This window comes from Corvus brachyrhynchos, unplaced genomic scaffold (assembly GCF_000691975.1).
Source record: "Corvus brachyrhynchos isolate BGI_N302 unplaced genomic scaffold, ASM69197v1 scaffold7, whole genome shotgun sequence".
Taxonomy (NCBI): Eukaryota; Metazoa; Chordata; class Aves; order Passeriformes; family Corvidae; genus Corvus; species Corvus brachyrhynchos.
In genome coordinates, this window is record NW_008239054.1 from 4380996 (window position 1) to 4395532 (window position 14537).

The 14537-nt window shown below is 39.5% G+C and overlaps 1 protein-coding gene across 2 annotated transcripts; it reads right to left on the reverse strand.

Moving 5' to 3' along the window:
- Positions 1–741: 741 nt before the first annotated feature.
- FH (fumarate hydratase) lies at positions 742–14146 on the reverse strand. 2 transcript variants are annotated; one of them, XM_017739109.1, is made up of 11 exons: positions 14070–14146; positions 11625–11754; positions 9827–9961; positions 8980–9090; positions 7438–7614; positions 6478–6660; positions 5362–5527; positions 3381–3584; positions 2060–2187; positions 1484–1637; positions 742–944 (listed from the first exon to the last, which is right to left on the reverse strand). In XM_017739109.1, exons 1-11 carry the CDS (start codon positions 14129–14131, stop codon positions 802–804), a joined length of 1593 nt encoding a protein of 530 aa, XP_017594598.1. In that variant the 5' UTR covers positions 14132–14146; the 3' UTR covers positions 742–801. The 2 variants fall into 2 exon arrangements, with proteins under 2 accessions (XP_017594598.1, XP_017594599.1); XM_017739110.1 differs by lacking the exon at positions 14070–14146 and having other exon boundaries at positions 11603–11626.
- Positions 14147–14537: the final 391 nt, after the last annotated feature.

Sequence of the window (14537 nt, forward strand, 5' to 3'; positions counted from 1 at the left end):
CGGACTCACAGCAGCCCCCACACGGGGACGCTTTTCCGCTTTTCTTCCCCAACACACCCCCTTGTAGCCACTGCTGGAGCTGCACCGCCGGCTTGCAGTGTAGAATCACCCCCGTAACAGCGGCTCAGCTGATGTGTCAGAAATACCAGGAAAACATGTGAAGTGTACCAAAGCGTGCTGTGAATCAGGAACAGTGCGGCCAGCAGGATAAGGGCAGTAATTGTCCCCCTGTACTCGGCCCTGCTGAGGCCACACCTCGAGTGCTGTGTCCAGTTCCGGGCCGCTCAGCTGAGGAAGGACATTGAGGGGCTGGAACAAGCCCAGAAAAAGGCAACGAAGCTGGTGAAGAGTCTGGAGCACCAGTCCCATGAGCAGCTGAGGGAGCTGGGGGTGTTTAGCCTGGGGGGAGGCTAAGGAGAGACTTTATTGCTCTCTACCACCCCCTGAAAGGAGGCTGTAGCCAGGTGGGGGTTGGTTTCTTCTCCCAGGTAAGAAGTGACAGGACAAGAGAACACAGTCTTAAGGTGCACCAGGGGAGGTTTAGGCTGGACATTAAAATAATTTCTTCACAGAAAAGGTGAACAGACATGAGAATGGACTACTCAGGGAGGTGGTGGAGTCACTGTCCATGGAGATATTTAAGGAAGGACTGGACATGGCACTTATTGCCATGGTCTAGTTGACATGGTGGTGTTCAGTCATAGGTAGGGCTCAATGATCTCAGAGATCTTTTCCAACTAATGGATTCTATGATATAATATTTATTTTTTTATATTAAGAACACTTTTTTTTGTACAGAAGTTACTGAGGACCTAACATATCTTTAGGCTTCACCCACTGATCAAACTGGTCTGATGTAAGGAACCCCAGCTTTATAGCAGCTTCTTTTAACGTTGTCCCCTCTTTGTGCGCAGTTTTGGCAATCTTGGCTGCTTTATCATATCCTGTTACAAAACAAAATCAACAAGTTATCCATTCGCAATTTCAGATGATTCATTAGAGGTGAGAGTAAAGTGTGACACAGTCTTTGGAAAATTATTTGCTAGGCATTGCTATTACTGCTTAACGCAATTTGCAGGAAATGAAATGTACCAAATGTTTACACCAACTCCTTACTTAAAGTAAATTTTGTTATTGTGGTCTTAATTAATTTAGCTCAAAGATTTTTACAGCATTGTCCTTTAAATAAAAAATCTCATATTGTAATATTTCACTCATCATTATTAGAGGTCAATTTAGGAAAACAGGTACACGAATTCTCCCAATCTCCTTTTGACTCTCATCAGTTATTTTTCTAATACCCTGGCATGGCCACTACAAGGAGAACACACCTTTTACAACAGCAATTGGTGATGCTGAAGTAAAGTAACTTTTGACCTGACCTGGCCTCCAGGCATTGTGACAATACAAATAAAGTGTACAAAATAATGCTACCACAAATTACTTCAGTATGTTCTGAGAAGTTTTTGAGCCTTAAACCTACCTATATGTGGGTTCAGTGCTGTTACCAACATCAGAGATTCATTCATCAGTTTGTTGATCCTGTCCGTATTGGCTTGGATTCCAACTACACAGTTATCAGTGAAAGAAACACACACATCTCCTAGAAGTCTTGCAGAGTTTAAAACATTTTTAATCTAACAAGACAAAGAACAAAATACCAATTATTTAATTCAGGTATTACTAGTTGCACATTCTGGTACCTTTGTTCATAACCAGTGCCCTCCTTACAATATCAACTTATTTAACAGGCTGTTTTCCTTCCAGTATGTAAAGGGGGCCTACAGGAAAGGCAGAGAGGGACTCTGTCAGCAACTGTAGTGATAGGACAAGGAGCAATGGGTACAGACTGAAAGAGGGGAACTTCAGGTTTGGTATCAGGAAGAAATTCTTTACTGTGAGGGTGGTGAGATGCTGGAACAGGTTGCCCAGGGATGTTGCAGATGCACAACCCTGCCAGTATTCAAGTATTCACTGAGGGGGGTTCTGCCCATAAATTATCTGACTGTACAAACAATTACATATAAAGTCCTAGATATGTAAAACTTTATGAACTTACCATCATGGGCTTAAAGACATTCAGTTCAAAGTGTCCATTGCTTCCTCCTACAGTAACAGCAACATGATTTCCCATAACTTGGGCTGCCACCATAGTCACAGCTTCACACTGGGTAGGATTCACTTTTCCTGGTTGTGAAAGGGAAAGAAAAAGGTTACCAAAGGAGAAGGAAGGGGAAAAACAAACCAACCAACCAACCACCAGCAGCTGTTTACCAAATCACATTCAACAGAAAATGTTTTTTAAGAGATAACTGGTCTTACTCCTCTGTATCTGTGCACCACAGAAAATAAAGTATTTCCACAAATGATATTAAATTGACTGTACTATTCCAGTATTTTCAGCTAGAATTTGTAAAACAGCTATGGCTGCTTCAGCAGTCTCCCAAGACTCAGAGCTGGATCACATGGGCATGAGCTAAGAGCTGTTCATTACCTCAGTTCGTAACAGTCAAGAGATTACAACCTGTCTTTACATGTGCAAGTTGGAATTTCTGGGAGATCACTAACAAATCTCACTCAGCTCAAGGAAAGTATTACTGATTTGTCACAATTACTTGTGATAAAGTTAGTACACTTTATCAGAAAAAAAAACAAAACAGAAAAATAAAAAAACAACCCCCCACCAAACCCAACACACACACCAAGTTAGAGTGGCCTCCCAACAAGTTTGTTTTATGACTTAATTTTTAGATATAATCCTAGTCAGAACATTCATTGTTTGCTTTTCTTAGAGCCAGATATGCTCATTGAGCTGTTTCTTTTATAATTTACCACACAGGAGGAACAATCTTAAAATAGTTATTGGATGTACAATATTCATATATAAATACTTTTTTAGGAGAGGAAAGGAATGATTTCTAGTATTATTCCTTTCTTTCTCATCCTCCCATACAACAGGATCATTGCAGAAGGGAAAATGTGAGTGCATAACACTAATCATGCTAGGAAGTAAAGACAGAAGTCAAGTTACATGGTGGTATTGCTTCAATTCACAGATTAAAGATTATTTCAGAAAAGCCTTTACCTAAAATTGTAAAGATCTTCCAATTCTAAAGGAAGGCTTTGAGAAGTATGCTTGTATTAATAAAGCCATATTCGTACAGATACTACTCTCCCCCACACACTTGCCAGCCCACAGCTGTGCAAGCATTTTTATGAACACAGGTTTTGGTAAAATACAGCACTAGATAAAACCTGAGAGAATCATGGACTTACTGACATTTGTGATGGTGTTTGGTAAATATCTGTTAAGAGACAGTGGTCCAAAAAAAAAAAACAAACCAAACAGGTCATTTTTCCCTGTATGTTTTTCTCTGTACCTGGCATGATGCTGCTCCCTGGTTCATTTTCAGGCAGGATGAGCTCTCCCAGTCCAGAGCGTGGTCCAGAGCCCAGGAAGCGAATGTCATTAGCTATTTTCATCAGACTGCACGCCACCGTGTTCATGGCTCCACTGAGCTCCACTAAAGCATCGTGAGCTGCAAGAGCTTCAAACTTATTTGGAGCAGTGACAAAAGGCAAACCTACAAGGAGAGGTGTAAACATTAAACCAGTGAAGCATTTCCTTGCGGACATAAATCAGACAAACACATAACTAGCTTAATAAAAACTAAAAATTATTAACACTGTAAGATCATCTCTTTCCTCTAGAGCTTTCTTCACACACATTTCTTAATCAAATTGAATTAAATACAAAAATACACAACAAAAGTCACTGAAATATAGAAGAGTATAAAATTTGAGCATCTACCTACAACAAAGGTACAAATTTCATGCTTTCATAGTGTGTTTCATTCTAAGCATTGCTTCTGCACCACAGTACTTTGTGAATGTCCATTATCTTTCAGAAGTTAGCCCAACTTAGGCATTTCTTGCGTTAAATCAAGTTAGAAACTTTAATTTGTTAATTGCTGTGATGCTTTCGGTTATAAAAATAGATGGTTTTGCATCGCAGTGCAGGCATTAGGGTAAGTAAGAAGTAATCACAATGGAATTGGCTACTTAGAGAAGAACTCATCTCAGTATCAGCACTGGAAGGGAACAATAAACCAGCCAGAACATGGGAAAGCTGGTTGAGACTTAGGAGGATGCCTGCCAACAGCAAAAGGACAGGAGCGATGGAAGGAACAGCTCTGTTTATGTTAATTAAATGCCTGAGATGCAAGCCTAGGTTCCATGATGAAAAACATTCCTTCAGTACTTTGCCCTGGAAGGACAGTCCCAGCAGAATGCTATGAGAGGTTACAGACATCACTAACGACTGACTGTGGGCTGGACTTCTGCCCGCAGAACCACTGATCTGAGCTTTCAGCACCAGTTCCAAGGAGAGCAGCATAATTCCCTTAACTTCCAGTGTTTTGCACTTCCAAACAAACACCAAATCCCACACAATTTGCATGGGCCTGTGAACTGCACAGCTGGCTTCTCAGCTACAGAGATCCATCCAAACTCTTCCTTTTGTCCTCACCAATAACCACTCTCTGTAAGAGCATGAGGAACCTCAGGAGTCTGCCCTATGCATACAACCTGCCCACACAGGACAGAAAACATTCCATTGACATGGGAAAGCTTCCTAACATCACCAAAACATGCCCTGTACTGCTCCTGGCAGCTGTTGTTTAAAAGAAGTTACTTCTCTCACAGGCTACAAGAAACTCTTGACCCTCTGAAAGACAGTGAATAATAGATCCATCAAAACAAAAATGCTGTCAACTAAGCAATTTCAGCTTTCACAGCAAAAGTAAATGACATATGTACTCATTTGTTTGGGGGGCATTTTGAAAACTGATACCGTGACACAAAAGATCTGGTTTACAGGTCAAAAAACTCAACTGCACTGTAAATTAAGTTTTAAGATCTATAAAGACAGAATCAAAAAAATCAGTTAACTTCTACTCTTTCATATGAAAAAACCAGAGTGGCTTTGGAAGTGTTTTTTTTCCCTTCTTTTGCACCAAGTCACTGTAAATTAAGAGAGGCAGAGGAGCAAAGATGAAAACAGAACCATTATAGTTGGGCTAATAATAGAAGTCTGAAACTGTATCCATATCCAAACAGCCTTGCTTGGATAAACACCATCATTTCAGTCCCTTTCAATGTACTGAGTATAATCATCAAAACACATTAACACAAAAATCCAAAGTAGAAGGCATATAACACATTAACAAAAGTTTCACATTGTAATATAAATACAATTTAAGCTTATGAGAAGTATGGGAACTGGAAAGATTTAGTTTGAATTTGACTGTATGTTACATACACTGCTTTACTGACAACTCACTCCCAAGGATCATTCCTCACCCGTCAGTTCAGCCACTTTAGCAGCAACTTTCTCAGCAAAGCCAATTCTTGTGTTCAATCCTGTGCCAACTGCAGTCCCTCCAGCTGCCAGCTGATACACTCTTGGCATGGTAGATTCAATCCTAGCCACACCATATTTAATTTGTTGCACATAGCCACTAAATTCCTTTGAAAGAGAGGAGGACAAAGTTAAGGAACGAAGACAACAACCAAGAACAAGCATCTAGATTACTTTAGATTTTTAACACGATTTGGCTAATTTCTTTAAAAACCTGAGAGCACCCAATCTAAGCATGTTTCATTAAGAGGGAAAGCATACCTCTATTAAAAGACTGCTCCCATGCTACCAACAATTAAACATAAACCAATCTGACTATATAAAAATGTGCATATAATGCATCTTTCTCTTGCCTTTTATCTCAGTTGTGTACTTAGCAGGATCTGATTCCATAGTAAATCAGCTCCAAGATGACACTAATGTTCTCAAAGTACAAACAGAGAAATGGATCTCGGGCTTTGTTCACTTAATCTTAGTAAAAACCCCACCTGTGCATTCTTGGAAAAACTCCACAAATTCTACCTGGATTTCTATCAATTCAGTTTAATTCATTACTAAATTACTGTAATATAAGCCATTTCTGACAATATGGTAGGATTTGCCATCTTTTATATATATATACACATACATACACACAAGATCATGTATCAAAGATTTTCATTCAAAATACTTAGTAGTTTTCTGTGTTGGCAAAACATAACTTACATAAATTTACAGATTATAGACTACTACTACCTTTTCCTTGCAATGTCAGTGTAACAGAAAAACTGCTGTGCTATCTAGTAATGAAACATCATTTTAAAACAATTTATATTTTACTACTTTTAGAAGTAAAACACATATGGAAAAAAAATTAAGAAAAATTATGACACATGTATTGGTGTATACCATGCCCAGCAAATTCCAGTTCAGACTGAAAATACTCAGGCTGAGATTCAGCCATTTTTCTATATTTTATCTTAAACCATCAACTTAATTTAGGCATCCTTAAGTTTGACTTAATTTCCTCCAACACATTTACAAGAATTTTCCAAAGAAATGCATAATTCTTTTTTTACCTGTCCAAGTGTAAGTGGAACAGCATCTTGTGTATGAGTGCGCCCTATTTTTATGATCTGGGAAAACTCTTTGGATTTCCCTTCGAGTGCATTCTGTAGCTTCTTTAGTCCAGGTAACAAGACCTCATTAACCTCCTGGGCAGCAGCAATATGCATTGCTGTTGGGAAAGTGTCATTTGAACTCTGTGGAGAAAATTCAAGCAATTAATTTACAAGCTTTTCTCACCACTGCTGCTGTAAGATGTACATGTGTGGCTTTATTCTCTTTATCTCATAAACAATTAGAAACTAAACTAAGAGTAAGCAGCTTAGGGGTGTTCCACAAGGTCAGTTCCTTATTGATAAATCAACTTTTTATGACTACACCCACAGAAAGTTAAATTTAATAGATTGTTCACAACAACCTTGGGACAAAAAAAAGAAAAGGCAGTAGTTATGAGAGATGGCTAATGAATGGACAGATGATTGTAAAGGAATTGCAGGCAACTTTAAAGCATGCATGTGTTGCTGTGATAATGTTAAATCCATAGTTCACAGAATACTGAGTAAGCACAAAGGATCAGGAAGGAACACAACCAAGTCAGTGGTTTAATCTTTCCTTCAAGGTAGGTGAAGTTTAAGAGAGAAGTATAATAAAAATGTCTACCATGATCCAACTTTTAGAAACTGGACCTGTATTTAATTTAAGACAGTAGCAGTGGTTGTCATAAAGCCACTTCTGTCTAATACATCATGTATGAACTTATCTATCGTGAATGAATTTGAAGTTTTTAATCATACTGTCGCTGACAAACAAAGTTCATTTTAACTGAAAAAAACAGAAAATTGTTGCCAAAGTTGTCCACAGAACTTTTTTTTTTTTTTTTAAATCTGAACAGTGGATAGAAGAAAACTCAAAATTTACAATTCAAAGACACAGAACTTTTGCAATTAAAAGCAGTATAAAACAAGTGTAACAACCTGGCTTTTGTTAACATGATCATTCGGATGCACTGGCTTTTTGCTTCCCAATGTGCCCCCCATTATCTCAATAGCTCTGTTGCTGATGACTTCATTGACATTCATATTGGTTTGAGTTCCAGACCCAGTCTGCCACACCACCAAAGGGAAGTGATCATTTAATTTTCCTTCAGCTACCTACAATAGAAAAAAGAAAGAAAGTTGTTCCACAAGAAAAAAAAGTAAAAGCATTAAATCTGAAAATTTTATTGCATAATTAAAATTATGCTCTCCATTACATTTTGAAATCTACATATAACATCAGGGAATTTACACTATTACATATTACATTTTTATGTAATACTTGATATTAACAGGGAAAAAACCATTTGCTATGCTTTTTGAAGACACTGGATTGTGAAATACAGAGATATATAGAATTTGATTTCATGTTCTACAGACATAGAAAATATTTTCAAAAGGTGCTTTAGGTTACATCTTCTCTCTGTGTAATTGGACTCTGCTATTTCTCAATAAAGAAATTTCATCCAGGGAAGTTCCAGACCTCTGACACCTGTACACATTACATGCTGCATCAACAAAGCCAGCAGACGGCTGCTAGTATCAAACACCTCCTTCCTGTAAGGCAGTCTCTCCTGCTTGATCAACATTTTTTGAAGCCTGCTGAATGTCAGACACATTCAGAGAGTTTTCTAAAGATGCGTTTCTGATAGTATCAGAATCTGTGCTCAGAAGTATCACTCTCACACATACTAGCCTCAGAAAAGCAAAGGATCTGTTGTCACAACTCTGAGGCTAGATAACCAGATTATCAGGATACATCAGTCCTCCTGGAATCACGCTTTTCAAGAGAGGATCTTCTGTATTTCCCATCTTATAGAGAGGCAACATTCCCACCTTCAAGAGTAACTTGATTCCTCTTTCAATTTAAGTTGTATTAGAAAATTATTTTGGAGGTGAGGGAAAGGGTATCATAGCAGGGGTGTTTTCAAAACACAACAAAAAATGCCACAAACAACTTTCAGAATTTATGACTCTCAACTAAGGAGCCTTAATCCACCAAAACTTCTAATCCACCTTTAACTAGGGGAACCCTAGAGACCACAAGAAGAGCCTGGACATATTCTGGAGTTCTCCAAAACTTTTGGGTCTAGGAAGAGTATACGGCTTCTGCCAACACTGAAATATTTTTAAGCTAGTCCGGACAAGAAAACTCTGTTAAAAATGCTTCTAGATAAACAACTCTGTTGATTTATACAAAGCAAAACACCTGGTATTATTACACCTCAAATAATGGTCACTCAGAACTCTCTGCACTTGGGTGGCATTTATCAACATGCATTTGAACATTCTATCATTTCTTTACATGCCAGAAAGAAAACAGTAGAATATTATATTAAGTAAATGATCTCTGGAAAACAAGATTTACTAACAGGAAATGCTTTTCTCTAACAATCTGAGAAATGCAATCCCCCAACCTCCTGTGAAAAGCTGAACAAAAATACAGTGGCAGTTTCAGTATTTTGAACAGCTGGTTCCTACCTCATTTGCTGCCTGTACAATGGCTTTAGCAATCTTTGGGTCGAGACCATAGTCTTGATTTACTTCAGCAGCTGCTCTCTTCAAGATGCCAAAAGCCCTTATAACTTGGACCTGAGACACAAGGGTAAGTTTAAGTACACAATTTCTTTCCCCCCAAAAGGACATGTTAGCAATTTATAGCACATGTCTACTTCTAAACCAAACTCCTCTGCTCTTAAATCCAGCAGCAGTCCATCAACCAAACCAGACAGCAATCAGGACATCTGACCTATGCTCCCACCAACAGTAACATTCATCCAAGCAGTCCAGAGGGCAGTACACAGCTGTTTTTGTAAGCCCAGGTATGCTCTGTGTGTCAAAAGTTACATGTATCAGAACTGGTTCCATTTCTAAAACAGCCTTTTGAGGGAAAACTGACACATTTCAGTACATGGAAATTCAGTCTATGACAAAGCACATGCACATTAATGGTCTATGCACAGCTACACATCATAAGTTTAGATCAACACATGCTATGCTAGACAACTTCAACAACAAACTATATAAATGCTACATCAGACAAATTACTCCATTTGCTTTTTCATCTTTGTAAAGATGACAGATTTCTATTCATTCTGTTTATTAAAAAAATAAAGCAGCACCATATAATTATTCAAAAGCAATTTTCAATTTATTTAAATGCAACAAGAAATATCTCTACCAGAATAATATATTGCCGTGAAATTTCTACCTTTAGTTAAAATTCAAAGCTGCTCACACTTCCAGCAAAAGCTTAAGAGGAAGGTATCCACTTTCACATCCAAAACATACTCTAAAGAAGAAGAGAATACAGATTTGAAATACTTACTGGCATCCTTTCTGAAACACCTCCAATCTTGAAGTTCATTGTAGATCTAACAGTCTGGGCACCATAGTATTTGTCACTTGGGACCTTCAGTTCACCAAAGGTATCATATTCTATCCTAAAAGCCTCTTGAGAAGACTGTGGGAAAGGAAAAATAATTCAAACACTGGCAATCAGTATATTCTTTTTGAAAGCAGGTTGTCAAGAAAAAGATGTTAAAGAAGAGGGAAAAAAATACAAAGCCAAGACATGCACCTAGTCACAGGTATTATTCTAATTAGATCTTCAAAGTTGAGACATTCTTCTAGTTTGAGCACCTGTCTCACTAAAAGCCACAACTACAAACTGTGTACCATAGCTGACCCATGGTGACAGGCAGCCCTTGTGGCTGAAGACCTCGGGTGCCCACTGCATGAAGCCTCATCCTGACAAAAGACTCTGTTTCTCCTTTCCAAAGAATTAGTAAATTAGTAATTAATTTACAGAACAGCATTTTGTTAAAACCCAACTGAAGAAGAAGCATGGTAAGAATTCGGGCAGCATCTGCCTGATCAACACATGGGCAACACAATTCCTGTTTGAAATCCACTCTGCATGGGACACTTAATACTGGAAAGGAGCAACTGACTAATCCAGTACCAAGTTACTGACCACTAATTGTCATTTCTGGCCTAATAAACCAGGAACACAGTTGCTCTTTAGCTGTGTAACACAAAGAACTCTATCTAGGTAGATTTTGTGCAATATTTATGTATGGTAATATTTCTGTGTCATATATCCACCTAGCGTCTGTTATTATCTAACACAGGCATAAGTACATTAATTTAGGTGACATTCCCCCCAAAAATTGAATGGTTCTTTTTGTAGAACAGCCTATTCATTTGTGATGATGTGATCACATTCAGAAGCATCTCTACAAAGATTCTGGAACTGGACAGGAAGCAAGAGCAGTTTACTCTTCCTCTTCCCACTTCCAAGTGCTGACCCACTTGGTCAGCAAAGTCGCAATTTTCTGTGAGAAAAGTATTCCTACTTTCCCACAACAGGAGATTATCTTCTTTCAGAGTCTTCAGGAAGGGGGAAAAGTCTTTTTCATGTCTTTATCATGGATAAAAGTTAAACAATCCCAGCCCTGTAGGCAGGGTATATACATATACAATGCAGAGTTCCTGACCTAACCACAACCCTCAGGGGTGAGTCCTTGCGAAACAAACCCATTAATAGAGTCAAGGTTCCCCCTGAGCTTCCTTTTCTCCAGGCTAAACAACCCCAGCTCCCTCAGCTGCTCCTCACAGGACTTGTGACCCAGACCCTTCTGAGTCCAGCTTCACTGTGCTTCTCTGGACTCACTCCAGCACCTCAATGTCCTTCCTGAATTGAGAGGCCCAGAACTGGACACAGGATTCGAGGTATGGCCTCACCAGTACCAAATACATAAAGAGTTTGGGTCAGAAAATGGGGAAAGCATCGTCTATGTTCACACAGTTCTTACTCTTCCCTAGGAGTCCACTTCTGAAGTCAGACTGTTCCTCTCTCTTCTTGGTTCATTTTACTTGCTCCTTCTTTAGTGGGTCTCAGTGTTCTTGGACAGAAGCACAGCTGGGTATTGGCCAGAACACCCTCTCCAGCAGCCCTGACCTTCTGCCTGCCCAGGTTTGCATCACCATGGATGGCAAGCTGCAGGCAGGGAGGGGAAAGTGTCCCACCCTTTTTATTATCCTAAGCATCATTCCCATCCAGATGGAAACACTCTGCCTTCAGGTACCATCAGTCACATACCAGAGACATCAGCCCTGCTCACTTTGAGTACTCCAGAGGAGGTGGTGCCTGTGAGCTGGAAGAAACTGCAGCCCGGTCCACAACAAGGGTTAGCTCTCACACAGCTGTCCTGCTCCCCACATCTTGTGTTTTGGCTGATGCTCTCCCAGGCACTGACTCCACAAGAACAGAAAGCTTAGTGTGGAAGAGTACATAATTCCTATGTTCTTTAATCCTCTTTGTCCTGCTTGAGTCACTTAGCATTCATTTACATGCTAACAAAAAACAGAACATAGTAAATGCTTCTTTAGTATATTACTACCAAAAATGTTTAATTGGGATGCTTTTGGGTCTTAATGTACATGTGTGCACATTAATATTCCAACAGTTGGGACCACTGACTCACAGTCTTTGAAATGCCTGCTTTTGACATTTGGGCACCTTGTAAAAGCACACAACGCCAGCTTTCACAGAGCTGGATAAGCAGAACCAAATTCAGCTCCAAGCCTAGCTCTCAATATCATCAGTGGTTTAATCACCAAAAGTATTCACCCTCAAACAATATAAAAAGTTAAACTACCTGTAACCTTTTAGACAAAAAAGCTACCAGTTGCACAACTCATTCCTCAAACTTACATAATTCTAATGTCAACAATGGCGAAACAAAGATAAATAGGATCGGATCATCCTCGTTCAAGTACCTTTCAACAATGAAATCGCTATTAAAAAAACAACAACGTTCCTAGACAATTCCAAATTCATAAATTAACATGGTGAGGTACTTTAAGAAGAATGTCATTTGCTGACTCCTAGTGCACCAGGTGCCATTAGGTAAAAAAGCAAAGTGATATTTTTCATGCAAACTGAAGTAACTGAGCTGCAGCATTACTCTCAGAACGCTGCAGCAGCCACTGTCTGAATGTGAATGTAACACACATGATTCCCTCTCTCCTCAGCCAGAATTCAACCTCTTGAGTTGCTTTATGAGCTGAAGGTCCCAGTTCCTGTATGTAAAGCAGTTTCAGCAGTCACTCCCTGACCCAGAGGACCAGCTGTAAAGTGGTGCATCAGTAGCACACTCGCATCAACCCTCTACTCCCCCATTCCCCCGGGCTCAGGAAAAGCCAAAAGGAGACCTGGAAACTCTGCCACAAGCCAAGGCGATCTCCTGTGCTCACCTAGTTTCTATCCTAGCTACAAGCAAGGACCTGCTCACAACTACTGTTCCTCACATTTACTGAACTTTTTTTTTTCTTAGGAGGCCTGGGAAGGTGTGTTCAGCCCTCCAAAATCCCTAGAACCCAAACACAGTCTAAAGCTTACAGAGTTAGGCAAATAGAACTGTACTTTTGCCTTGTTGCAGGGAACTGATCAGAACTGATTGCACCATAACACACCAGAGATACTCAAACGGCAGAACTGCTGCAATAATGCTTCCTGTGAAAAATTACATTCCGATATATGGATACAGCAACTTTTGGATAGAAGTATTTCAATTCAAAGAACCATCATTTTTAGCATGTCAAAAGCAATCTTTTGAGGCCATCAGAATATGTAATTTCTGTTCAACTGCCCTCCTTTATCAGATGAAGAATGTTTTCATTTTTAAGCATTGTTTCTCTTTTGTAACATAATTTGAGTCACAAATTCTGAAATTTACCTTTTAGACCCCAAACTCAAATATTTTACAATGTTCACCTACAGAAGGAGCATTATAACAATTTCATTTAAAACATCTTGTGCAATTTAGCTGTTAGTTAAGGCAACACAATAAGCATACCAGGACAGCATAAATGTTACCTTGGATCTACACAACATGTTTTAAAAGAACTCTAGCTACTGAAAAATTCTCTACAAACATCAAAAAGTCATGCCTTGGGTTTGTTGGGAGGCTGTTTTTTTAATTTAAATACTGGTTAGTACATCTTTTGGTCACTCCTCTTTTACATAAGAATATACAGAGCTCTTCCTGTAAGAATTCAACAGTGGCTTGACTTCCCAATTCACTGAGGGATGTTTTAACTAGTGCTGTTATTTAAACTCAAGGAACTCACAATACACACAGAACTGGTCACATTTCTGACCCGCAAAGAGCAAAACACATCTCTCTTTCTTGTAAGATTGCAGATCAGATTCATAAATACCAGGTTTTCAGCAAATGAACGAAGGCCATGATCTATAATGTTTTTCTCAGATGACGCCAAGTGGCAAAATAAAAAAGGGAACCGTCCAGCAGGCCAGTGGTTTGAGTTACATATTCTGCTCTGACACCAGTTTTCTTATGCAGGGTAAGTTTCACCCACCATGGAGCTTTTTCACCCGTTGGGAAGCTTGTTCTTTTAAACGCTACTTTTTACACCTTAATCAATATCACAGATTGGAAACTAATGTTCTAGATAAATCTATTAACTAATTTAGTAAACTAAGGAACCGATAAAATCCCGAACACGCCGCTTTCTGCTGAAATTCTTCTGACAGTCTAAATTACCTCCTTGTTTTAAGGAGTGAACTCACAAAGATGCACCTGAGACGAAGGCTTCCATGCAACATCCTACGTGTTAGCAGTGAGATTTGAAGTTCCTTATCCAAACAGTGTTTCTGTTTCTATGTTGAACCTCACGCAACAATCAAGTCCCACTCGCGTCTGAGCCCGACAATCAACTGATTATACACGAATATCTACTGATGATGCCTGCTACAGGTACCCGGCAGTTCTCAGCTGAAAGCTCCCTAATTTTCAGGAAGCCCCAGAGCTACTCCAGTGGCGAATATTCCCATTCCTGCGAGGATGCAGCTTTCTGTTATTCGCACCTCCACAGCTCCAAGAAAACGCCTAAAATTCCTGCTTGGAAGCGGCTGCCGCACAGCACAGCTCTGTGCAGCAGGTCCTGCACCAACACCTTCCCTGCCTGGCAGGATGCCCGCCCTGCCCGGCCACACCGCGACGGCTCAGGGC

Bases quoted from the DNA above. Each gene is read 5' to 3' on its own strand.
- FH (XM_017739109.1), bottom strand. From the start codon at position 14,131: ATGTTGCATGGAAGCCTTCGTCTCAGGTGCATCTTTGTGAGTTCACTC. The intron at 9,091-9,826 runs GTAAGTATTTCA...CTTGTGTCTCAG, and splicing joins GTGTTTCAGAAAGGATGCCA to GTCCAAGTTATAAGGGCTTT. The intron at 2,188-3,380 runs GTACAGAGAAAA...TTTCACAACCAG, and splicing joins AGGGAGCAGCATCATGCCAG to GAAAAGTGAATCCTACCCAG.